This window comes from Panthera pardus, unplaced genomic scaffold (assembly GCF_024362965.1).
Source record: "Panthera pardus isolate Hobbes unplaced genomic scaffold, ASM2436296v1 HiC_scaffold_8, whole genome shotgun sequence".
Lineage (NCBI taxonomy): Eukaryota > Metazoa > Chordata > Mammalia > Carnivora > Felidae > Panthera > Panthera pardus.
Window position 1 is genome coordinate 11,223,857 of NW_026527013.1, and position 26,606 is coordinate 11,250,462.

The 26,606-nt window shown below is 41.1% G+C and overlaps 2 protein-coding genes across 2 annotated transcripts; both read right to left on the bottom strand.

Annotated features, from left to right (window-relative positions):
- Positions 1–6,669: 6,669 nt before the first annotated feature.
- On the bottom strand, positions 6,670–7,677 carry LOC109247941 (olfactory receptor 7A17-like). The gene has a single exon (XM_019417213.2). The coding sequence runs from the start codon at positions 7,675–7,677 to the stop codon at positions 6,670–6,672; it is 1,008 nt and encodes a 335-aa protein (XP_019272758.2).
- A 10,565-nt stretch (positions 7,678–18,242) lies between these two features.
- LOC109247942 (olfactory receptor 7C1-like) lies at positions 18,243–19,269 on the bottom strand. The gene has a single exon (XM_019417214.2). It carries the CDS (start codon positions 19,206–19,208, stop codon positions 18,243–18,245), a length of 966 nt encoding a protein of 321 aa, XP_019272759.2. The 5' UTR covers positions 19,209–19,269.
- Positions 19,270–26,606: the final 7,337 nt, after the last annotated feature.

Consider the following 26,606-nt stretch of genomic DNA (forward strand, 5'->3'; position numbering starts at 1 on the left):
GACAGTCTCAAGGCGAAACTGTGGTGGATTTTTTTTTTACTCCTTTTCTTTGAACTTGCCTCCTTCCTGATAATCTCCTAGCACCTTATCTCAGCTCCCAGTTATAGTTTCCGCCAGGTCTAAGACTGAGGAACCCGCTAGGGCTAGGTCTCTTTATCTTCAAGGCACTGACTTGTGGTGGGGACCCAGAGATCTTCAGACATGTTTATTCTTCTTTTAAATGAGGTGGAGAACTTGGTTCTTCTGATAATAAACCTTGGGCACTACACACATTGGGTTCAAGATACGTTTGCCATTACAATTAGGAATTTCTTACTTTATCTCAAGCTAAAAGCTGTCCCTTGGTCCCACTTATAAAGTGTTTGTTAATTATAAGATATATTCTTAGGTCTTTGTATGTGCTATCACCTGTAATGAGCACCTTATGGGGATTATTTGATTCAGTTTTCTGTAAACATGTTATCCCTGAGGAGCAACATTTCTGAACTCCCTTCTCCATGCAGGAATAGCACTTGGTGGCATGTAGTGATCTGCCCGAAGTCGTTGCTCAAGTGTTCGATGGGCCATGAGTGTGATTCTGTCAGGATGCTTCTAGTTCTCAAGCTTGGGGACAGTGGTCCTCAACCAGAAATGAATTTTCCCCTGGGCATGGCTGGTAATGCCTGATGCTCTCAACACCCACGTCCACAAGAAAACACCCTCCACAAATAGAATTATGCTGTCCCAGATGTCAAAGTTAATAAGTGAGAACACCTATTCTAGACCAACACTTCTCCAACTTCACCTGGTCTGCAAGGTGTCCATGATTCTACACGATCCCACTACAAATGCAGGAGCTGAATCACAAGTCCCAGTGGCCCAGAGATTCTGCCTTTAGAACAAGCTTCTAGGTGACATTGATGCATGAATCCTGGTCTATAGACCACTCTTTGATGAGCAAGCCTGGGATCCTGTGTTAGAGATAGGCATAGGAAGTTTCGGTCTTCCACACCAAAGATCATCATTGCGTCTCATTTTGAGGGAATAATGTACCCACTCATTTTAGAGGCTGTGTAAATTCTGTTTGCTTCTTTCATATACAGATCCTTGGGTGACACAAATTAATACACTTCTGAAAACACTTTTTAGAAAGCAAAATTAGGGCCTCTCAAATATGTGCACTCCCTAATCCCCAGGAACCTATCAACATGTTATTTTTTACAGCGAGGGAGAATTAAGGTGGCAGATTGAACAGGATTGCTAATCAACTTACAGTAAGAGAGAAAGATTAGTGATGGTGGGAGAAATTGAAACCCTTGTGTACTGTTGGTGAAAATGTATATTGGTGAGGCCTCGTGGAATGAAATATTGATTAAAAATAGAACTAACATATGATCCTGTAAATGCACTACTGGATATTCACCCAAAGAAAACATAAACATTAATAGGAAAAGATATATGCACCCCTGTGTTTTTTGCAGCATTACTTATAATAGCTGAGATATGCAAACAACCCAGTGTCCATCAATAGATGAATGGGTAAAGAGGATGTGGTATATAGTATACAATGGAGTATTACTCATTTACAAAAAAAGATTGAGATCATGCCATTTTCACAGATGGACCTAAAAGGTATAAGGCTAATTGACATAAGCCAGTCAGAAAGACAAATACCACATGATCTCACTGATAAGTAGAATTTAAAAAACAAAACAGAAAAAAAAGAGACAAAAGAAACAGACTCTTGAAATATAGAGAATAAATGATGGCTTCCTCAGAAGAGTTGTGCAGGGGGATGGGTGAGAAAGATAAAGGAGATTAAGGGGGCACTTATCTTTTTTTTTAACGAAGTCGTAATAGTTTATTTCCGCTTTTGTCTCCCTTGCCTCAGGAGACACATCTAGAAAGAAGTTGCTAAGGCTGATGACAAAGGAGGTTACTCCCTGGGTTCTCCTCTGTGATTTTGATGGTTTCCTGTCTCACATATCAGTCTCTCATCAATTTTGAATTTACTTTTGCATGTGGTGTAAGAAAGTGGCCCAGTTTCATTCTTTAGCATGTTGCTGTCCAGTTTTCACAGCAACATTTGTTGAAGAGACTCTCTCATTCCCATTGCATTTTCTTTCCTGCTGTGTCAAAGACTGACCACAGGTTGTGGGTCTGTTTCTGGGTTTTCTATTCTGTCCCATTGTCTATGTGTCTGCTTTTGTGCCAGTACCATACTGTATTGATCACTACAGCTTTGTAATATAACTTGAAGTCTGTAATTGTGGTGCCTCCAGCTTTGCTTTTCTTTTTCAAGGTCACTTTGGCCATTCGGGGTCTTTTGTAGTTCATCAACACAAGAAACAACAGGCATTGGTGAGGATGTGGGGGGAGGGGAACTCACTTGCATTGTTGGTGGGAATGCTAACTGTTGCAGCCACCGTGGAAAACAGTATGGAGAGCCCTCAAAAGAGTTATAAATAGAACTACCCTATGATCCAGCAATTACACTACTAGGTATTTACCCAAAGAATATACAAAAATACTAATTCAAAGGAATACATGCACCCCAGTGTTTTTAGCAGTTTTAGCTACAATAGCCAAATTATGGAAGCAACACAAGTATCCATCAACTGATGAATGGATAAAGAAGAGGGGTGTGTGTGTGTGTGTGTGTGTGTGTGTGTGTGTGTGTATAATGCAATATTACTCAGGCATAGAAAAGAATGAAATTTTTCCATTTGCAATGACTTGGATGGAGCTAGAGAGGATAACACTAAGTGAAATAAGTCAGTCAGAGAAAGACGAATACCATATGATTTCATTCATATGTGGAATTTTCTTATTTGAGAGAGAGAGAGAGAGAGAGCATGAGAGGTGGAGAGGGGCAAGGAAACAGAGAGGATCTTAAGCAGGCTCCACACTCAGCACAGCACCCAATGCAGGCTCAATCCCACAACCCGGGGATCATGACCTAAGCCTATAACAAGAGTTGGAAGGTCAAATGACTGAGTCACTCAGGTGCCCCTCATATGTGGAATTTAAGGAACAAAACAAAGAGCAAAGGAAGAGAGAGAGAGAAAAAGAGGGGGGGGGCAAACCAAGAAACAGACTCTTAATAATAGAGTACAATCTGAGGGTTAACAGAGGGGAGGTAGGAGGAGATAGGAAATGGGGATTGAAGATTGCACTTGTTGGGATGAGCACCTGGTATTTTATGGAAGTGTTGAATCACCAAATTGTACACGTGGAACTAATATTACACTGTATGTTAATGAAAGGGAATTTAAAACTTTAAAAAGAAAGTACACTTATCCTAATGAGTACTAAGAAATGTATAGAATGGTTGAATCATTATATTGTACCACTGAAACTAATAAAACACTGTATGTTAATTACACTTTGGTTAAAAAATTTTTGAGGGAAAATAGATTTTTTAAAAAGACAAAAAGATAGAAAGGTTAACTGTGATTGTCCAGGTGGGACTAAGGTAACCATAAAGGTCCTCCAAATGTTGCGGAGGGAGACAAAAAGTTGGCGTCACAGAGACTTTGAAAATGCTACCACCGCTGGCTCTGAAGGTGGAGGAAGAGGTGGCCAGCAACAGAGACTGCAATAGATTCTCCTCTGAGCCTCCAGAAGGATCTCAACACTGCAGACATCTTGCTCTTACCCCGATGAGACTCCCTTCAAGCCCTGATTCCAAAACTGTAAGAGTGTGTATGTGTTTGTTTTAAGCAGCTAGCATGGGGATAGTTTACAGCAGCAGTAGAAACCTCATAGGGACATAGTCAATAAAATTCTTTGCAGGAACTGAGTTTAAGACTCAATTCTCTCATCAGCTTCCCTTGGATAAGGGCAATTGATATCAAAAACACAGTAGGTAGAAAGGAAAAATTAAATCAAGTTGGAGATATTCTTTCCCATTAGCTGGTAGAGTGAATTAATTCCTCAGGGCATAAATGTGGGTATGGTCTATGAGGCCTTTGAGCCAGTGAGACAGGAAGGAAGTCTGATCAAACTTAAAGTCATTCTTTGTCATTTCAATCTTTGGCTGTATTTCTGCATCCTTTCATTTCATGTTGATGCAACCATTTCATGTGGATTCTTTTCAGTGCCATCTTCCCCAGTTCTCTCTCAGGTTTCCTTCCAACATAAAAGACAAAATCATAAATGCATCTGTGTGTGTGCATATGCGACGACTGAACTTACTTGCAAGAAAAATGTATGCAAACACATACATACCCAAGACACAACCATTACCCTAAAATGTTTTCTTTGAGGTCAAAAAAGAAGTTCCACATATTTTTTCATTCCCAGCAATGTCCATATGCAGGTATGTTTCAAATCCCACATTACCATCAAAAATAGGGAATATGATGCCCGGGATGCTTAAATTTTTAGTAATTACCTAACAAAGCAGTTAAAGCCTATGTAACAGTCTTAAGTTATACACAAATAGAAACTTGCACTGAGTACTCTTCATTTTTGTGTAGTTCCTTTAATTCACCAAAGTGTACACTTTACATATGCAGGTTAGTGTGTACAATTATACTCCAATGATTTAATTCAGTGGGAAAAAAATCTAATGGTGCATAGCTAAGGGTAGGATCTGGAGACCAGGTAGCTGATTCTCACTTAAGAGGGGTGGGAGATAGCACTTCTAACGAGGAAGAAAGCCAAGTGTTAATATGGGTCTATGAACTATGGAATTACATTAAGTAATTCCCACAATAAACAAATTTTTTCTATAAGTAGATTAACCTCCATGTACAAATGTAGTAACAAGAGCCCGTAAATTGACTGAAGACAGAAGAGCACTACAGCCAAACACAACATCACACATGAGCCTTAGAAACACAATGTAGAGATTCACACCTGACCCCAGACCCATGAGGAGCCCAGCAGAGATCAGAAACGCTCCCCAGCATATGATTCCGTTTGATTGTAAAGGTATAATGATATCTCATTTGACAAGGACAGCATGTTATACAGCAATAGCTGACTGACACAATAACCCAAGCAAACAGACCTGAGGCAATTAGAAGATGTGATGCTTTTTTTAAGTTTATTTATTTATTTTGAGAGACAGAGAGTGGGGGAGAGTGATGGAGTCACAGAGAGAGAGGGAAAGAGAATCCCAAGCAAGCTCCATGCTGTCAGCAGGGGAGCCCAATGCGGGGCTTGATCTCATCAACTGTGAGATCATGACCTGAGCTGAAACCAAGTGTCGGGTGCTTAACCAACTGAGCCACCCAGTGGCCCCAGAAGATGCTGCTTTTTATTTATGGCACATGATCTGACAATTGAGGAGCGCAGTCATGATCATTCTGTTATTCTAGTTTATTTCCAATGACTTTATGAACAAGCGGTGATGGTGGCATTCTAGACACCTAGGTGAATGCTTCTACTCACCAGAGAACTACTCAGAACACACCCAGCCTGAAGCACCTCTTCAGAAAGCCGTGGGTAACCTACATACTGACACATGAGTCCCCCTGATTTTCCCTTTCTGTGCCAGAATTTCTGTTTTAAATTTGTCAACAAAGAGGGAACCTGCGAACCCCTAGACACTCTGACCAGAGACCCCAATAAAGGCAGGGCCTGCCATTGTGGCCTTTCTCTCTCTCCTTCTGAATTTCTGTACGGTCCCTCCAGACCTTTCTGCCTATTCCTTGCAGAGACTATAAGTAATAAACCTTGTTTTTTTAGAGTTCTCTGATAGGTGTTGTGGAGGGGTGCCTTGCAATCACAGTAGGTACCCCAAGGGCCAGTGCAGTCACAGCATAGGCTCTGGTCAGGGAAATGTCTGTGGGAATGTTCATGGGCATAGGTGAGTGCCTGGGCTTTCCTACCTTAGACATCGATGTCAACAGGCTGACATTTAGCCTGTTCATTTTAAGGAACACTGTTAGAGTCCACATTCTCAGGAAGAGTAGTTAAGGTAATGATATAAAAAGATTGACAGACTCAAGGTGAACACTGTGGTTTTGTATTCTCCTGGACAATAGAATTATGTAAAGAGCTTAGTGGCCAAGTGTAGTTTCCTCCCATATGAGGAAAGATTATTCTTTTGGGAAATCTTGGGGAAATCTACTTGGCATGATAGAAGTCATTTGAAATGAAAATATTTTTAAGAAATCCAACTTCTGAAAAATAAAATAGAAATGAGAGGGAGGCAAACCATAAGAGACTCTTAATGATAGGGAAGAAAGTGAGGGTTGCTGGAGGGAGGTGAGTGGGGGGATGGGCTAAATGTGTGATGGGCATGAACGAGGGCACTTGTAATGAGTGGTAGGTGTCGCATGTAAATGATGAATCACTAAGTTCTACTCCTGAAACCAATACTACACTATATGTTAACTAACATGAATTTAAATAAAATCTTGAAAAGAAAAAGAAATCCAACTTTCCCATTGTAAGATACAGAAATTTCTAGGCCTTTGTGACCCAAGGATGGGGAAAACATTGGGAACGTATGAAAATGGACAAAGGATAAACTGTACATCAGACAGAGCAGAAGCTTAATAAAATGATTTACTTAAATGTATAGAGAAGTTGAAATCAAACAAATGGAAATTCCAGGAAAGAAATAGAAAGATCAGATTCTACTTCCACAGTCTGATAAAGGGATAGCAGTTCCTGTCTCTGAGGCTCTGAGCCCTGCAATCATGGGCACATCTTCAGCCCCAGGACAATTGGCCCTTACGTCCCTGGAACCCCAACGATTCTTTTCAGAGCCCTCTTTATGTCTTTGTTCCTCAGGCTGTAGATGAAGGGGTTCAGCATGGGCGTGACCACCGTGTACATCACCGAGGCTGTGGCGCTTGAGTGGGAGCTCTGGGTAGCAGCAGAGCCGAGGTACACTCCTAGGACTGTACAGTAAAATAAGGAGACAACTGACAGGTGAGATGCACAGGTGGAAAATGCTTTATACTTGCCCTGAGCTGATGAGATCCCACGTATGGAGGAAACTATCTTAGAGTAAGAGTAAAGGATCCCTGCTAGGGAAGCACCACCCAACAATCCAGCTGCAAAATGCATCACCATGTCATTAAGAAAGGTGTCAGAACAGGCAAGTTGGACCACTTGATTGATTTCACAAAAAAAGTGGGGGATTTCTACTTCTGTACAGAAGGACAGCCACAACATCATTAAGGTTTGTAATAACGAATTCAGGGTGCTCACCATCCAGGACACCAGAACAAGCAGTCCACAGAAGATGGGTTTCATGATGATTGTGTAGTGCAAAGGGTGACAGATGGCCACAAATCGGTCATAAGCCATCACAGACAGTAGAAAGTTGTCCAATCCAGCAAAGAGTAGGAAAAAGTACATCTGTGTGATGCAGCCTGCATAAGTTATGACTTTGTTCTGAGTCTGGATGTTCACCAGCATCTTCGGGACACTGGTGGAGGTGAAGCAAATGTCTACAAAGGACAGGTTGGCCAGGAAGAAGTACATGGGCGTATGGAGGTGGGAGTCAGAGCTGACGGCCAGGATGATGAGCAGGTTCCCAAACACAGTGATCAGGTACATGGAGAGGAAAAGCCCAAATATGAGGGGCTGCAGTTCTAGACCCTCTGAAAATCCCAGAAGAAAAAATTCAGAAAAATGTGTATCATTTCCTGGTTTCATGTGCTGGAGGTGACTACCAGGGAACAAAAAAATAACATGACTAATTTTCTCAATAATGAACATTGCAAATATCATTGAAATGCTACAATTCTTATTTTGCATCAAAAGTGAATATCCATCATTTTTGTATGGAACTTGTCCCCGCTCAGCATCTCCATGCCAGCTCTGAATAGGTATTCACTTCCCACACTTAACATTTTCCCCAAGTGCTCATGTTTTCTTTACTTTTAATGAGAAATTCTGTCATGCGTTTGAGGAATAACCTTGAGCACTAGTCAGTGCACCTTGACGCCAAGTGTATAAGTGTCTAGAAACAAAAGCCTGGATGGTTCAGTGATGGAGAAAGGGGATAAGCAAAGGAGACCAGATAAAATATCAGGGGTGACAGGTGCTGTGAAGAAAAACAAAGCCTGTGTAAAGGGAAGCGTGGATGGAGGGATGGCTCTTCCTGGTTGTTCGGGCACACCGGCACACATGTAAACAGAGCCCTCGAGGAGACAGGAGACACAAGGTCCTCCGGGGAAGAGCGTGCCCATCAGAGGGAACTATGAGTGCGACGGCTCTGAGGAAAGACGTGGGTTTTTTAAATTAATTTTTTAAAGCATGAGGGTGGTCGACACACCAGGTCACGTTAGTTTGGGGGGCGCCACACAGTGATTCGACAAGTGTCAACATCACGCCCTGCTCACCAGGCTTGGAGCTGCCATCTGTCACCACACAGCCTGTGACAGCATCACTGACAGTATTCCCTCCGCTGGGCCTTTTACTCCTCTGAGTCTCCCCTTCCTGAACATGGAAGGAATTCCTTAACCGGAAGCCAGTGTCTCCCACTCCCCTTCACCATGCTGCCTTTTGTTGTTTGCATATTGTGTTAAAGACCCAGGCTCAAAAGAAAGCCAGTGTGTCCAGGGGAAGGAGCGAGAGGAAGACTGATGAGAGGTGGTGGCAGGGAATGTGGAGGAATGAGGTGGCCTCCCTGACACTGATGAAACTTCCCAGCACAAGGAACCCCTCCTTCACATGGTGTTCCTTGCACTTTATTAATTTCGTTTCCAAGGAATCTTTGAATAGAAATGGGCCTTCTTAGCTTCATATGTTGGTAGTAATCTGGCACCTGTATTTTAAGGGTCATGTATTAGAACTATGGGTTTCAGGACTTCTCCTTGAGAACCACTATGTCGCACGTGGACACACACACACACACACACACTCACACATACACACACATACACACACACGCTATAGCCTCCTATAGCTATTCTCACCTATGGCCACAATATTATACAAACAATGATACAAGGCAGGCTGTCAACATCAGATTGTCTTTCCTCTAAAGATGTAAAAATGTGTCCAAATTCCATGAGCATGTAAACATGGGTCTCCATTTTAATAAGATCATTTCATGTCCAGTGTTTAAAGAAAACTAAAAAATCAAATTCAAAAACTGAGAGCAAGAAAAGTGGGGAGAAAGATCTGATGAGCTCAGGTGGCCCCTAGCGATGGTGATGAGAAAGATGTCCCTGGTTCTGGTGACACCCCAACCCCAGGTACATCTCCTTGATGCCTAGAATAATAAAGCAGCAAAAACAATTTATCCAAAAGAAAACGTATGAATGTCTTCATGTTATCAAGACATCCCACCAGAATATCAAGCAAGGAAAGACACCAACAATTCACAAAAGGAAATGCACAGAGTACAAAAAAATGGGAGATTTTCAAAGATTATTTGCTTAAAAAAAACTTTTTCTAAAAAATATATAATTCCAAACTTGTATAATCAGAAACTTGAGTTTCAAATTTGGAATCTACACATACTTGCTCTTTGAACTTGGAATACCAACAAATCTATTCTCATATGGCCCAGGAACAGATGAAGCTGGCCCTTCCCTCACATTCCTTTGTAATTCCTGGGCTTTGGGTTTTAATCTCTTTTTTGGCAAACTCATCGGGCAACTCTCCTCCTGTTTCTGATTTTTGTCCAACGTGTGTAGGCATCCCTACAGTCTACCCTATAAAATCCTGTACATGCCTCAAAAACCTATTTCCTTTCTTCATCTGTATATCCCTGAGTGCATTATGTCGCACACACATTTATGTCACCCAGTCTACTTTCTTCATTTAATCTAAGATCCAAATGAGCAGGACCTCACCTCCTTTGTTCATTTTTGCCATTTGATAAAGGTGTGCACTGAGATAGAAACACCCTTCTAGAAAATGGAATTTATTTTTTGAGGAACCTCCACACTGTTTTCCAGAGTGGCTGCACCAGTTTGCGTTCCCACCAACAGTGCAAAAGTGTTCCCATTTTGCCACATCCTCGAACCAGCAATAGCACTACTAGGAATTTATCCAAGGGATACAGGAGTGCTGGCTCATACAGGCACATGTACCCCAATGTTTACACTATCGACAGCACTATCGACAGTAGCCAAATTATGGAAAGAGCCCAAATGTCCATCAACTGATGAATGGATAAAGAAGATGCGGTATATACATACAATGGAATCCTACTTGGCAATGAGAAAGAATGAAATCCTGCCATTTGCAGCAACATGAATGGAACTGGAGGGTATTATGCTAAGTGAAATAAGTCAGTCAAAGACAGGTATCATATGTTTTCACTCGTATGTGGAACTTGAGAAACTTAACAGAAGACCTTGGGGGAAGGGAAGGGGAAAAATAGTTACAAACTGAGAGGGAGGGAAGCCAAACCCTAAGAGACTCTTAAATACAGAGAACAAACTGAGGGTTGATGGGAGGTAGGAGGGCAGTGTAGAGGGGAAAATGGCTGATGGGCATTGAGGAAAGCACTTGTTGGGATGAGCACTGGGTGTTGTACGTAAGCGATGAATCATGGGAATCTACCCCCAAAATCAAGAGCACATTGTACACACTGTATGTTAACCAACTTGACAATTAAATTAAATTAAATTAAATTAAATTAAATTAATTAAATTAAATTAAAAAAAAGAAAGTGGAGTTTATAAAATAAAAAGAACAGCAGGAACAAGAAAACCAGGATAAACATAGTAGATTCAAAACAACCTTGTTAATTGAAATTGAATTTTAAAAGACTGTCTTCTGCAAGAAAAGGTTAAAAATAACAATAATTTCATCGCATTAACACAGGTCTCTATATCAAAATGGCATGGGCAACAACCAAAAGCAGATATGAAAATATAATTTATAACTATCATTCATTTAAAAGTAGTGCAGGGAGCATTATCTAAAATTATAATTTCATCCTATATAAACATAAGTGGAGTCACACATTCTTGTGAGAAAGATATAAGTTGAATGCAAGAGGAATTCATGTTTCCACAGGATGGTAGAAGGATGATTGCTAGCTCTGAGAACGGATCTAATCACAAGAAGCAAAAGATAGTGAGGAATCACAGATGTGAGGGAAGGTGGCAATACATACAAAAGGCAGTTTATTACTACAAGGCACATAAAAAGCAATGGGTGGGAGACAAAATATGACTGATAGACTTGACCACTCAAAGTTTATAAACTCTCACACCACCCAGAAAATATATCTGTACATACATACAAGAATTAAACAGCAGATAGCAAACTTGGCTTAAAATTTTGCAATTATTTCTTTTGTTTGCTTCATGTTTTTATTTACATTCTAGTTGGTTAGCATATAGTTTAATATCGGTTGTAGGAGGAGAATTATTCGTTGAAAGAATGCAATCAAAGAGCAAAAGGAAAGTGATTCAGCAAGAACAACAAACAAACAAACAAAAGCAGGAATAAGAATGTTCAGACCCCAGGATACAAGGCAAAGAACTTTCCCAAATAAGTTACGACAGAGAAAGTAAATGGCTAACGAACCCAGAAATATTTTCCGGCTCCAGATAATGAAATAAGTGGAAAATAAAGCCCTCTAGCATATGCCTGTTTGTCTTTTAAATAAAAATTTTAAATGAATACCTAATGTGAGAGAAGATTCTGTGAAATGTATGTCTTCAGAACTGCAGTTGCAAGATTGTGGCTCTCTCCATTGGTCTGGATCTTTCTAATGGATACAGAATATGCTTCAATATATCCCATCTTAAAAATATTTTTTAAATTCTCTCACTGCACTGCAATGCTCTCCATACCTAATAGTGTTTTTTCATATTCCCTTTAACTGCAAAACTCCTTGGAAATGTTTAGATTTTCCTGGGAGTCAGTATCCCCATTCCTTCTTTAGTCTCATCCAAATGGACTTTTATTCCCACCACCTAATTGTGGACAATAGTCCTTGCATCTCCAAGTTCACCAGACATTTCTTTTTTAAACATATTAAATAAATTGATTATAAATGAATGAATTCACCACACCAGCTTGTCTCCAGACTAGGCTGGTTAGGCTCTCAGGTGACCTCAGGTAAAAGCTTTCAGCTTCCATTCTCTCTGAACCTTTCCTGAAGTACCTGCTGAGATCTGAGACCCACCTGGATGGGGTCTCTGAGAGGAAGGTTTCCATGTGGAAGTCCAAATTCCTCCCCATTGGTTGATGATGGAAACCAAAGCTCTGTTCCCAGACCGCAGGAAGGAGTGAAGCATCGGTCCCCAAGCCAGATTTAGGAATCCAAATGCAAAAACCATGTGTCCTCCAGCTTAAGATTGGAGCAGGAGGTCAGGGGCTGCAACTGAGGAGATATTTATAGCTCCTTATGTTTGCTGTATCTGCTCCCTATACCTGCTCATTAGACACATTTCCCATTATTACTCCAACCCCTGAGCACATCTCCCTAGGGGAACTTATATGGACAGAATGGAATTTTTTCCTGTAGATTCTCTGTTCCCAAGAGATCAGATTAGAATCAGGCATATCCAATTTTTATTACCCTTCCTTGAACTTTCCTGGCTTCCAGAGCTCTAACATTGAAACTTTTCACAGCCCTAAGTGAAAGGTTTTTTTCCAAATCTAAAACTCAGGAACTTGTCTTGACTATGTCCCTTGGTTCTCCAAAACAATGACTTGTGGTGGGAACACAGCTCCTGATAGCTCTAGAAAAATCCCTATTCCTTCTTCAACAAGCAAAGGTGTGTTCCTTTCCTATACAGTCATGGGTACAACAATCCTTGGCTTCATAATTATTTTGACAAATCAGTTAAGAGTTTGTATCTTTAATACAGGTTAAAAGTTGACATTTATGAAACATTTGGTAATTCAAGCTACATTTTAAAGCATAGTCATCAGGATAGTAATGTACTGGCACAAAAACAGACACATAGATCAATGGAACAGAATAGAAATCCCAGAAATGGACCCACAACTATATGATTAACTAATCTTTGACAAAGTAGGAAAGAATATCCAATAGAAAAAAGACAGTTTCTTCAACAATGGCGTTGAAAAATTGGACAGCAACATGCAGAGTGAAACTGGGCCACTTTCTTACACCAAACACAAAAATAAATTCAAAATGTGTGAAAGACCTCAATGTGAGACCATCAAAATCCTAGTGGAGAACACAGGCAGCAATCTCTCTGCCCTCAGCTGCAGCAACTTCTTTTTTTTTTAATGTTTATTTATTTTTGAGAGAGAGAGAGAGAGAGCACGAGCAAAGGAGGAGGGGCAGAGAGAGAGGGAGACACAGAATCTGAAGCAGACTCCAGGCTCCGAGCTGTCAGCACAGAGCCCGATGAGGGGCTTGAACTCACGAGCTGTGAGATCATGACCTGAGCCGAAGTCGGATGCTTAACTGACTGAGCCACCCAGGCTCCCCTGCAGCAACTTCTTATTAGACATGATGCCTGGGGGCAAAGGAAACAACAGCAAATATGAACTATTGTGACCTCTTCAAGATAAAAAGCTTCTGCACAGAAAAGGAAACAATCAACAAAACTAAAAGGCTGCCTACAGAATGGGAGAAGATATTTACAAATGACATATCTGATATAAGGTTAGTGTCCAAAATCTATAAAGAACTTCTCAAACTCCACACTGAAAAATTAATAATCCAGTGAAGATTTGGGCAGAAGACATGAACAGACACTTTTCCAAAGACATGCAGATGGCTGACAGACACACGAAAAGATGCTCAATGTCACTCATCATTAGGGAAATACAAATCAAAACCACAGTGAGATATCACCTCACACCTGTCAGGATGGCTAAATTTAACAATGCAGGAAACAACAGGTGTTGGTCAGCATGTGGATAAAGGGGAACCCTCTTACACTGTAAGTGGGAATGCAAAATGGTGCAGCCACTCTGGAAAACAGTATGGGGGTTCCTCAAAAAATTAAAAATAAGACTATCCTACAATCCAGCAAATGTACTACTAGATATTTACCCAAAGGATAGAAAAGTAATGATTCAAAGGGGCACATGCACTCCAATGTTTATAGCAGCATTATCTACAAGAGCCAAATAATGGAGAGAGCCCAAATGCCAATTGAGTGATGAATGGATAAAGAAGATGTGGTTTATGTATACAATTGACTATTACTCAGGCATAAAAAAGACTGAAATCTTTCCATTTGCAATGAGTGCATTATGCTAAGCAAAATAAGCCAGAGAAAGACAAATACCATATGATTTCATTCACACGTGGAATTTAAGAAATGAAACAGATGAACATAGGGGAAGGAAGAAAAGAGAGAGAGGGAGGTAAACCATAAGAGACTCTTAGCTATAGAGTACAAACTAGGGGTTGCCGGGGAGGAGGTGGGCAGGGGAGGGGTTAAATGGGTGATGGGGATTAAGGAGCACACTTGTTGTGATGAGCACTGGGTGTTGTAGGTAAGTGATGAGTCATTAAATTCTACTCCTAAAACAAATATTACACTGCATGTTAACTAACAAGAATTTAAATAAAAACTTGAGGGGTGCCTGGGTGGCTCAGTCAGTTGAGCATTTGACTTCAGCTCGGGTCATGAGCTCACCGTTTCTGAGTTCAAGCCCCATGTCGGGCTCTGTGCTGACAGCTCAGAGCCTGGAGCCTGCTTCAGATTCTGGGTCTTCCTCTCTCTCTTCCTCTTCCCTACTTGTGCTCTCTCTCTATCTCTCTCTCTCTCTCTCTCTCTCAAAAATAAATAAACATTTTTTTTAAAAAAGCTTGAAACATTTAAAAAAAGATCTTTTCAGGCACCATGGGCTGAGCTTGAAATTGTATATGTATTGTCTCATTTATTTTTTTCAAAAGCCACTCTATGAGGGCCATAATGTTAGGAGCCTCATTCCACATTTGCAGAGATGTGACTTGGAAGGGTTGAGTGGTCACCCCAGAATTATGGACTGGACCATTATGAACTGATGTGCTTCTATTGGAATGCTGAGTTCTCTTGCTCTAGACCAGTGGATCTCAGCCAGCGATGATTTTGCCTCCAAAGGACACTTGAAAATACCTGGAGAAGGTTTTGTTTGTCATAGCTTAGGAAGTGCTCCTGCTAATTTGACATGCCCAGGGTGGCCCAGAAATTCTGCCTTGTAACTAGCTCCCTGTTGTTACTTTGACAATCTTGGTCTGTAGACAACCTTTGCATATTAAGACTGTGGTCCAGTGGTAGAATCAAGTGTGAGTATTTTGGGGTTTTCTTCTATAAGAATCCCCCTACCTACCTCAGGTCTGACCTTAGGCAGTCAAATGTGGGACTCAGTGGTTCAGCTTCTTTATACACAAGTTTGCAGGTGTCTCTTTTTCCTCATGACAGGAAATGAATCTTCCAAGCCTTTGTTCCTTTATCTGTAAACTAGAGAAATTCCATCTAAGCATTTGGTGTGAGAATCCTTTTGGTTAGTAATATCTTTTTAAAAAATTTAATGTTTATTTATTTTTGAGAGAGAGAGAGAGAGCATGAGTAGAGGAGGGCAGAGGGAGACACAGAATCCAAAGCAGGCTCTAGGCTCTGAGCTGTCACCACAGAGCTTGATGCAGGGCTTGAACCCACAAATCGTGAGATCATAACCTGAGCCAAAGTCGGACGCTTAACCAACTGAGCCATGCAGGCACCCTGAGAAGTTAGCAATTTTTTAGATCTCACAGGGAATTACCTGGCACAGAGAAGGTGCTCAATCCACAGGGGCTACTGTGACCTTCTAAGTTCCACATTGACTAAGTTGATGATGACACGCCCCTCCAAAAAAGTCTCTTGGGACAGGAAGTGAGTCCAGGATTATTCTGCTTCAGGGGCAGTTTTTTGGGTGGGTTGGGAAGGCAGTGGGTGTAGATGGCAGCATCCAACACAACTGGGGGCCCAGGCACTCACTGGCACACTCTTACATTCATCCCTGGGTGAAGTCCCTGGCTGAGATCTCCTGGGGCACTAAGCGTGCTCCCTTGGGATAGAGCTTATGTGGGTAAAGTATAATTGTTCCTCTTACTCTCCTCAATGCGTTCAATATTGAGTGTTTTTTGCTCCAACTTTGGGCTTGAGTTTCTTCATCAGGCCCCTGGACTTCCATGAAGATACTCTCAGCAATGAGTTACTGTCTTTTCTTAGGGAAAAGATGTGAGAAAACTCCAATTTCACCGTTTTGACGATCTGTTTTTTTAATTGGGAAAATACATGTTTTCTAGAAGCTCCACTAACAGATTTCAACTCATATGTTTGGGCAAACTTGTGTCACATGGTATGGTCAGCAGAATGATGGCCTTCCAAAAATGTCTGCTTCCCAATCCTCAGAAGCTGTGAAAATGTTAGGTTACAAGGGAAAAGGGATTAAAGTTATAGAAGGAATTAAGTTTGCTCATCACTTGATCTTAAGATAGAGGTTATCTGGGGCTAACTGGATGAAGCCCTTGTAATCCCAAAGGTCCATGAAGAGAAAAAGGAGGCAGCTTAAGGGTCCAGGAAATGAGAGAAGGGAAAGACTCAGTCAGCCACTGCTGGCATTGAAGACACAGGCTGGAGCCATAGGACAAGGGAGGAGGATGTTCCCTAGAAGCTAGAGAAGGCAAGAAAGGGGGTTATCCTCCTGGAATCTCTAGAAAGGAATGCAGCTGTGAAGACATCTTGATTTCTATCCCAGGGAGACCCATTTTGTACTTCTGATCTCCAGAACTGTAAGCTAATACCTTTGTGCTCTTTTTAAGCCACCAAGTCTGCCGTCGCTGGTTACAAGAGCAACAGTAAGCCAAAGCACATGATGACCCCTTTATTAATGTTTTGAGTATCTTGCCACCCCCATCAATATCCTGCTACTAGGAAAAAGGGGAGAATCAATATTGGAAAGGCAACATAGCCTCTGTTCTTGATTAGAACCTGTAATAAACTTCCATTTCACCAAACTGTGAAATTGATGGGAGAATAAGAAAACACAAATCCTATAAAATAAAATATGTCATATTATAATTTTTTAATGTTTATTTATTTTTGAGAGAGAGACAGAGTGTGAGCTGGGGAAGGGGAAGAGAGAGGGGGAGACACAGAATCTGAAGGAGGCTCCAGGCTCTGAGCTGTCAGCACAGAGCCCGACATGGGGCTCGAACCCATGAACCACGAGATCATGACCTGAGCCAAAGCCGGATGCTTAGCCTACTGAGCCACCCAGGCGACCCATAAAATCTGGCATATTATAAAAGTAGAATAAAAAAAACCAATGAGGGAAGCAAGGCTTTTGAAATAAGAGGTGTTTGGACAATTTGTTATTAGTTAGAAGCAAAATAACATTAAAGTTCTATCTTAATGACATCCGCTTGTTGGCATAAAGAGAGTGAACATGTAGAAAAGCAAAATGAATAAAGTGAACTTGTAGAAAAAACATAGCAGTGGACATCTAGAAGAAAGATTAAGTTAATCCTCTGAGCATAAACCAGATGGAAGAAAAAGCAAAGAACTGAGAACATAATCAATGGATTCCAGTGCCTTGAAATCTGTAGGTCCAACAATAAAGAAAATTTACAAACAAGTGTAAAACTAGGGAAAATATTTAGAACACGTTGGATATTACAAAGCATAAAGTGTAGACATATAAAAAATTATTTTAACCCAATTAGAATAAAAATACCCGAGAAATGGTCTAAAGATGCAAACCAAAAATATAGGAAGAAAACATGCAAATAAATATACAAACTTGAAAATGTGCTAAACTTTGTAACAATCAAATGAAGTAAAATTATAATATTAAGGAAAACTTAATAAACCTCAGTGTAGGGTTTGGATTTAAAACTCCGTCATTAGAGCTATACCAGGCACTGTAAAGATAGGTAAGAGACAGTTCTGAAACTCAAGAAATCTGTAGAGTGGACAAGTTGAGAAATTTAATAACGTTGATGGGACTGGAAGGAAAGTAGATCAGGAAAAAAACGTGGAGGGGATCAAATCTTTGGGTTCATTTTATTCATGTGACCTGAGAAAACATCTCTGTAAATGAGTTTTCAGGACATTTCCAAAATAGGCACACATCCCATCCCTCTGAGGATAGATATTAAATACATGAGATTTGATTCATTTTTTTTTAAAGAAATCCAAACCATTACCAAATATAACTGAGAAAATATCAGGTTCTGTTCACACCAAGTTAAAATGAGTGGTTATAAAGTGAAAAAGGGAACTCAAGATATAGCCTGAAGAAAAACCGAGAGGGCAGGGAAGACCCCAGGAAAGTACTGCTTTAAAACAGGTACAACTGGGGAAAAAATAAAGATATTGGATGAAGCAAGCCAGGATTTCTGGGCCTCCATATTGTGCACCCAGTTACCATAAGACTCCTCCAGAGACCCCACTGCTGAGAGGCACCACCCTGCTGAGGAGTCTCCTTAGAGCCCCCTTCATGTCCCTATTCCTCAGACTGTAGATGAAGGGGTTCAGCATGGGCGTGACAATTGTGTACATCACTGAGGCCACCAGACTTGTCCTAGAGGATGAAGTCGCTGCAGAACTGAGGTAGACCCCAAGACCTGTTCCATAGAACAAGAAGACCACTGAGAGGTGAGACCCACACATGGAAAAGGCTTTGTACTTGCCAGTAGCTGAGGAAAGTTTGAGTATGGAGGAAACAATTTGAAAGTAGGACAAAAGTATTCCATTGAAAGGAATCATGGCCAGAAGGCCAGTTGCAGAATACACCACCATGGTATTGACGAAGGTGTCAGAACAGGCAAGCTTTAGGACTTCGGGAAGATCACAAAAGAAGTGTGGGATTTCCATGTTTGTGCAGAAGGACAGCCTCAAAAGGGTCAAGGTCTCGAGCAGGGAACCCATGATACTGAGGCACCAGGATCCCAATGCCAACAGCCCACAGAACTGGCCATTCATGATGATTGAGTAGTGCAGGGGGTGACAGATGGCCACAAAGCGGTCATAGGCCATCGCGGTCAGGAGTAAGTTGTCCAGGCATCCAAACACAATGAAAAAAAATATCTGGCTGAGGCAGCCTTCATATGTTATGATTGTGCTCTGAGTCTGGATGTTCCAGAGCATCTTCGGGACAGTAGTGGAGGTAAAACAGATGTCAGCCAAGGACAGGTTGGAAAGGAAGAAGTACATGGGGGTGTGGAGGAGGGAGTCAGAGCAGATGGCCAGGATGATGAGCAGGTTCCCAGTGACCGTGACCAAGTACATGGACAGGAACAGCCCAAAGAGCACAAATTGAATATCTGACTTTGCTGAAAATCCCAAGAGGAGAAATTCCAAAGCACGTGTTTGATTTCCTGATTCCATGTGGATGAAACCACTACCAGGAAAGAGAGGGGGAAAAAAATCAACATTCAATTACCATCACTTTGATGGCACAGAAATGTGGTTGCCTTCGATTTCAGGTGAATGGATTAATAAAGTACTGCCCCTTATATCATTGCCTCGGTTGGGGAGTTTTAAATGCTTTCATCCTTCCTTTGTACCGCTACTCACTGGAAATGTAATCCTCGTTCCAAAGCAGCTGTCCCCCTTCATCGCCTGGCTACTCAGAGTGTGGTCCATGGATCAGCAGGATCAACATTGCCCAAGAGCTTATGTGAATGCCGAGTCCCAGGCCACATTCACCTTGCCGAATCAGAAGCTACACTGCAACAAGGTCGCAGAGTCTCACCTGTTCATTCATGACTGTGTAGTGTTGGTCTAGAACCTCTGTGGCATCAGGTCCTTCAACTTTTATCTCCCCACTTTTATTTTCTTCTACATCTTGTGTCAAACCTCCTTACTTAATATGTAGGCAAAAATTGGAGCCCAATTAATAGAGCTTTTTTCTGCCATCCGTGTGGAGTTCATACTTTCATTCATTGGCCTTAACTATTCCAAACACGGCTTATGAAGCCTGAATTTAGTTTTTCAATGCAAATATCTATAAAAGGTATACAAGCACCGCATATTAGGCTGATGTTACATTTGGGTATTTTTTGTTTTTAAGGTTAAGATTCAGAGCTTTTATACACATACATATGTTGTAGACTGTGGCTCTAAAGTTCTTGTCTCGCAAGAAAGCGGGATGCAGGATTAAAATGCGAGAGATGGCTAATGTCCGGGAGAAGACAAGAGCCCCGATTAAGGGTCCTTGCTCTGTTTTTATTAGGATCAGAAGGCTTACAGACATGGTGATGGACGTGCATAAAGAGACAATGAAACTGTGAACATTAACTCATGGACAGGAGGGAAAGGGGGTTTTGAAGATATGTGGGGTTAGGGGCTTGGGTTAATACAAAACAGAACCCTGGCCCCGGGAAGCTGGGTGGAAGGTTGTTTACAACAGACATGAGGCACCACCTCTGTTTACCAAAATTGGTCTAGAGGACAAGAAAGGCAGAGCATGCTACCTCAGGGTCAACAAGGCACCTTTCTTTTGTTAATTAGCTCCTCTGGGCAACTTCTGGGCAACTTCACCCTGCAGAGGTCTATAGCCCTATTTACCTGTTTACCTAATTTGGTCCTTCCTTCCTGGGAAAGCAGCTTTCTGCTATTGTACTAAGTTGGGTGGGGGGGGCCTTCCTCCCTGAATACCTAATCTTGTTTACCTCATATACCTTTGTTCTGTATTGGGGACTTTGTCCCGCCCTCTCTATACTGGGGTCTCTGCCCAGCCCTCTCTATACCTATGTACCTAATCTTGTTTACCCAAACTTGGTTGTGAGCATCCTGTGGCTTTCTAATTCTTGATGCCTTGTTAACCCATCCGTGCAAGCCCAGGGAATTCCTAAGCTTATTCCCCGCATACATATATACACATGCACTTTAAAGAGAACCTACAAAATTCTCTCTCCAGATAAATAAGCAAACAAATTAATTAATTAAAATCTTTGAAACAATGGGGTGCTTGGGTGGCTCAGCCAGTTAAGCATCTGACTCTTTTTTAAATTTTTTAAATTTTTTTAATGTTTATTTTTGAGACAGAGAGTGTGAACAGGGGAGGGGCAGAGAGAGAGAGGGAGGCGCAGAATCTGAAACAGGCTCCAGTCTCGGAGCTGTCAACACAGAGCCCAACGCGGGGCTCGAACCCATGAACAGCCAGATCATGACCTGAGCTGAAGTCGGACGCTTAACCGACTGAGCCACCCAGGTGCCCCTCTTTTTAAAATTTTTTTAATGTTTATTTATTCTTGAGAGAGAGAGAGACAGACAGACAGACAGACAGACAGAACATGAACAGGGGAGGGGCAGAGAGAGAAAGGGAGACACAGAATCCGAGGCAGGCTCCAGGCTCCGAGCTGTCAGCACAGAGCCCAACATGGGGCTCGAACCCACAAGCCATGAGATAATGACCTGAGCTGAAGTCGGATGCTTAACTGACTGAGCCACCCAGGAGCCCCAAGCATCTAACTCTTGATTCCGGCTTAGGTATGATCTCACAGTTCCTGATTTCGAACCCCATATTGGGTTCTACCCTGGGTGTTGAGCCTGCTTAGGATTCTGTCTCTCTCCCTCTGCCCCTTCCCCAATCACAGTCTCTCTAAATACATACATACATACATACATACATACATACATACATACATACATACATACATAGATAAATAAATAAAATCTTTAAAAAGAGCTTACAAAATAATTGATGTCAGAAAAAATGATGGAGCAGAGAACTCCATAGGCCCAACACTTCACAAAAGCACTGAAAATACTGAGGAATATTGTCAGCATCAACTTTACCAGGAATTTTAAAAAGTAGTTGATGGTTTAGTTGGTTACTCATTAAATTCCCTCACTACTTAGGTGAATCCATAAGCACAGGGGTTCTTTATCTTAGAAGGAGCACTTCTTTCTTCAGCTTTGGCCTCCACTCTGAAAGATGGCCAAAGAAATAATCCCAGAGTCCCTGAGTTGGAGATTCTCCACACTCAGAAGGAATGAGATATCCATTGTTTTGAGGCCCATTGAAATTCTGCTACCTTTCTTCAGAGATATGGGGATATCCCCCTGACTGTGCCCTACATCACCTAAGACAATCCCAAGAGCATCGCCATGTCTCTTTTGTTGATCCACTGAGGGAGGACCCAAAAACTGGAAATCATTTCAAGTGTGAGGGACGAAATACTTGAGCCATGATAACAATGTTCCTGCCTCACCTATCCTACGGTGTGGCTATTACCATGTGTGACGCTTCTAGCCTATATTCAGAAACATTTCAAGAACCTGAATTGGCTGGAGACATTGCTCTTTCCATCACACAATGTGACTTTCATGAGAATTGGGGAGATCACTGTCTTTTTGCCTTAGTATCAAGAAGGGTCAGGTTCTATCAACAATTTTATTTTAATGTTATGGATAATATGAATCTTGTAATTAATCATTGTGCCAGAGATTGCCTATGTTAACACATCTATTCTCTTCTTTCCTGTTGTTGGAACCTGACTCTATTTGGAGGTGGTCATACGCTCAGCTAAGATGCTGTATTTCCCACCTTCTCATTCAATCATGGATAGTTGGTGGAAAGTATGAGAAGTTATTGAGTGGGAATATTGGAGTGCTCTTTAGAAGACTTTCTCTTTTCTGTCTCTTCCTTGCCTAGAATTCACACATGACCCCACAGCTAACATATCTTGGAAAACCACACACCACGGATGTGGAAGCAGAGATGGAATGAACCCTTGTTCCTCATGTTAGCATAAAGTCGTCGTGCCACTTCCTTGAAGAGGGGAGATAAATACCCCTAATTGAATATGAACCCTTTTTCTTCTCAGTCTTTCCATTTATACAGCCAGATTTAACCCTAACAGCACAAAAAGAGTCGTTTGTCTTCAATGGAATTCTCAGAGTCATATCAGGAGCCGAATTTTGGCACCCATGGTAACATTTCGTGGTAGATATTTCACTTACTCATGTAATTATTCCTCTGGGTTTGGGTCTCCTTTCCTTTGGCCACGTTATTTCTCTTGTCATATACACTTAAGGCATTTTGTCCTAAGTATTGTGTAATTTCCCCAAAATTCTTTTGGAATGTGTCATGCGAATGAGTAAGTGAATAAAGAAATGGTGTTTTTCAGATGGCGCCATGTCCTGGACACTTGACCCATCATTATCAGTCCTCCCATAAGCATACTGTGACACCTCCTTCTACTCTCTCTTGTGCTGATGAAAAAGGATACACAGAATAGAGGAAACATTTCCAAGGTCTATCAGGCACTGGATGGAAAGGGGAAATTCCAACTCACATCTGCCTGACTCCAACTCAAGGCCCTTCTCACTCTGCGGGGCTGCCTCACACATTCAGTGCTTCACAAACAAGAGGAAAGGCTAACTTGGGAATAAAGCAGAACCCGAGACAGGTGAACAGACATAAGGGAGGGACAGTTCCTGCTGCAGAAAGAGAGAGGCCCTGGAATGACGCTCGGAGAAGAGAAGTGAGAAGAATGGATCTGAGAAGGTATGAAGCGTCTTCTTCAGACTGAAATGAGAAGGATTTGGAATCAGTGGTTAAGAAAGGCATGGTTAAGAAAAGCCTTCCTGCCTTCCACACCACTTTTCTGGAGTACTTACTGGACTACTCTGGCTTTCCCAGATGCATCACTCAATGGATTTGGCTCTACTGGTCCTTCCTTCCAGGGACAATTGATGTAGAAAGGGCAAGAAATGGATGGTCAGGAGCTGGTTCTTTGGATTAGTTGGACATCTAGGAGGGTTATGGTGAGGATGCTTTCAGCCTATGGCTGATGAGCAGCAGGTGAGCTCTGCAGAGGGGATTCAGAGGCTGAATTCTCAGAGCCCCATATTGCCTGTATTCCCTTAGTGGGGCTCAATTCTCTAAGCAATTTAGCTTATCAGAAGCCAAGGGACCATAAATAAAGGAAACTTTTCTGCCATTTCAGTCCCCATGTGTCCACCTTGGGAGTCAGGTGCATATTCCCTTTCCACCAATGGATCCATCTCCCCTGGAGTGGACATCTCTCCCATGCATGTAACCTCTTATGTGGGCACATCAAATACACCACCCCGTGAGCCTCTGAGCTGCTGAGTGACTGGATCTCCCTTGTCCAATTCAGAGATATGGCTATGTTGCCTGACCACATCCATCCCAAATAAGATCCTCCCTGAAACTTCATCCTAACTTCTATTTTTTTATTATTATTAGTTAAATTCAAGTTAGTTAACATACAGTATAGTCTTGGCTTCAGGAGTAGAACTCAGTGATTCATTGCTTACATGACACCCAGTGCTCATCCCAAAAAGCACCTTCCTTAATGCTCATCATCCATTTAACTCATTCTCCCACCCACCTCCCCTTAAGCAACCCTCAGCTTCTTCTCTGCATTTAAGAATCTCTTCTGGTTTGTCTCCCTCTCTGTTTTTATCTTATTTTTCCTTTCCTTCCCCTATGTTCATCTGTTGTGTTTCTCAAATTCCACACAGCAGTGAAATCATATGATACCTGTCTTTCTCTGGCTGACTTATTTCACTTAGCATAATACCCTCTAGTTCCATCCACATCGCTGAAAATGGCAAGATTTCATTCTTTATCATCACTGAGTAGTATTCCATTCTGTATGTATACCACATCTTTAACCATTAATCAGTTGACAAACATTTGGGCTTTTTCCATAATTTGGCTATTGTTGATAGTGCTGCTATAAATATTGGAGTGCATGTGCTCCTTTGAATCAGCATTTTTGTATCATTTGGATAAATACATAGTAATGCAATTGCTGTGTCATAAGGTAGTTCTATTTTTTGAGGAAACTCCATCCTGTTTTCCAGAATGGCTGCACAAGTTCATATTCCCACCAATAGTGCCTGAGGGTGCCTTTTCTCCACATTCTCACCAAATGTTGTTTCTTGTGTTTTTTTTTTTTTTATTTTAGCCATTCTGACAGGTGTGAGGTGATATCTCATTGTGGTTTTGATTTGTGTTTCCCTGATGATGAGTGATGCCGAGCATCTTTTCATGTGTCTGTTGGCTATCTGAATGTCTTCTTTAGAGAAATGTCTATTCATATCCTCTGTCCATTTTTTAATTGGAGTGTTTGGGTTTTTTGGTGTTGAGTTGTAGGAGTTCTTTATGTATTTTAGATATTAACCCCTTATCAGATATATTATTTGAAATATTTTCTCCCATTCACTAGGTTGCCTTTTTTTGTTTTATTGTTTCCTTTGCTATGTAAAAGCTTCTAATTTTGATTTAGTCCTAACAGTTTATTTTTACTTTTGTTTCCCTAGTCTTAGGAGACTTAGCTGGAAAATGTTGCTATAGCTGATGTCAGAGAAATTAATGCCTGTGTTCTTTTCTAGGATTTTTATAGTTTCAGGTCTCACATTTAGGCCTTTAATCCATTTTTAGCTTCTTTTTGTGTATGGTGTAAGAAAGTGGTCCCATTTCATTGTTTTACACATAGCTGTCCAGTTTTCCCAGCACCATTTATTGAAAAACCTTGTCTTTTCCCCATATTCTCACCTCTTTTGTCATAGATTAATTGACCATATAATCATGGGTTTATTTCTGGAGTCTCTATTCTGTTCCATTGACCTATGTGTCTATTTTTGCACCAATACCATACTGCATTGATAACTATAGCTTTGGAGTATATCTTGAAATCTACTATTGTGATACCTCCAGCTCTGTTCTTCATTCTCAGGATTACTTTGGATACTCAGGGCCTTCCATAATTCCATACAAATTTAAGATCATTTGTTCTAGTTTTGTGAAAACTACTGTTGTATTTTGATAGAGATTGCACTGAGTCTGCAGGTTGCTTTGGGTAATATGGACATTTTCACAATATTAATTCTTTCAACCATGAGCATGGAGTATCTTACCATTTCTTTATGCTATCTTCAATTTCTTTTATCAGTGTTTTATAGTTTTTGGAGTATAGGTCTTTCACTTCTTTGGTTAAGTTTATTCCTAAGTATTTTATTCTTTTTGGTGCAATTGTGTTTTATATTTTTTTCTTTCATTCTTAGTGTATAGAAATGTTACTGATTACTGGGTATTGGTTTTGTATCTTGCACTATAATGAACTCATTTATTCTAGTAATTATTTGGTAGAGTTTTTTGAATTTTCTATTCTTTAATGTTTATTTATTTTTGAGAGAGACAGACAGAGTGTGAGCAGGGAATGGACAGAGAGAGAGAGGCAGACATAGAATCCAAAGCAGGCTTCAGACTCTGAGCTGTCATCACAGAGCTCCATGCCAGGCTCGGACTCATGAATCATGAGATCATGACCTAAGTGGAAGTCAGACACTCAACCAACTGAGCCACCCAGGCACTCCTGAATTTTCTGTGTATAGAATTATGTTGTCTGCGAATAGTGACAGTTTAACTTCTTTACCAATATGGATGCCTTTTATTTCTTTTCTTGTCTGATTGCTAAGGCTAGGACTTCCAGTACTATGTTGAATACCATACTATGTGAGAGTGGACATCTTTGTCTTGTTCCTGACACTAGGGAGAAACCTCTCAGCTTTCACCATTAATTATGATGTTTGTTAGCTGTGGATTTTTCATATATGTCCTTTATTATGTTGAGGTACGTTCCCACTAACCCCACTTCATTGAGAGTTTTTATCATGAACAAATATTGAATTTTGTCAAATGCTTTTTCTGCATCTATCGAGATGATCATATGATTTTTATCCTTCATTTTGTTGATGTGGTGTATGACATTGATTGATTTGCAAATATTGAAACATCCTTGT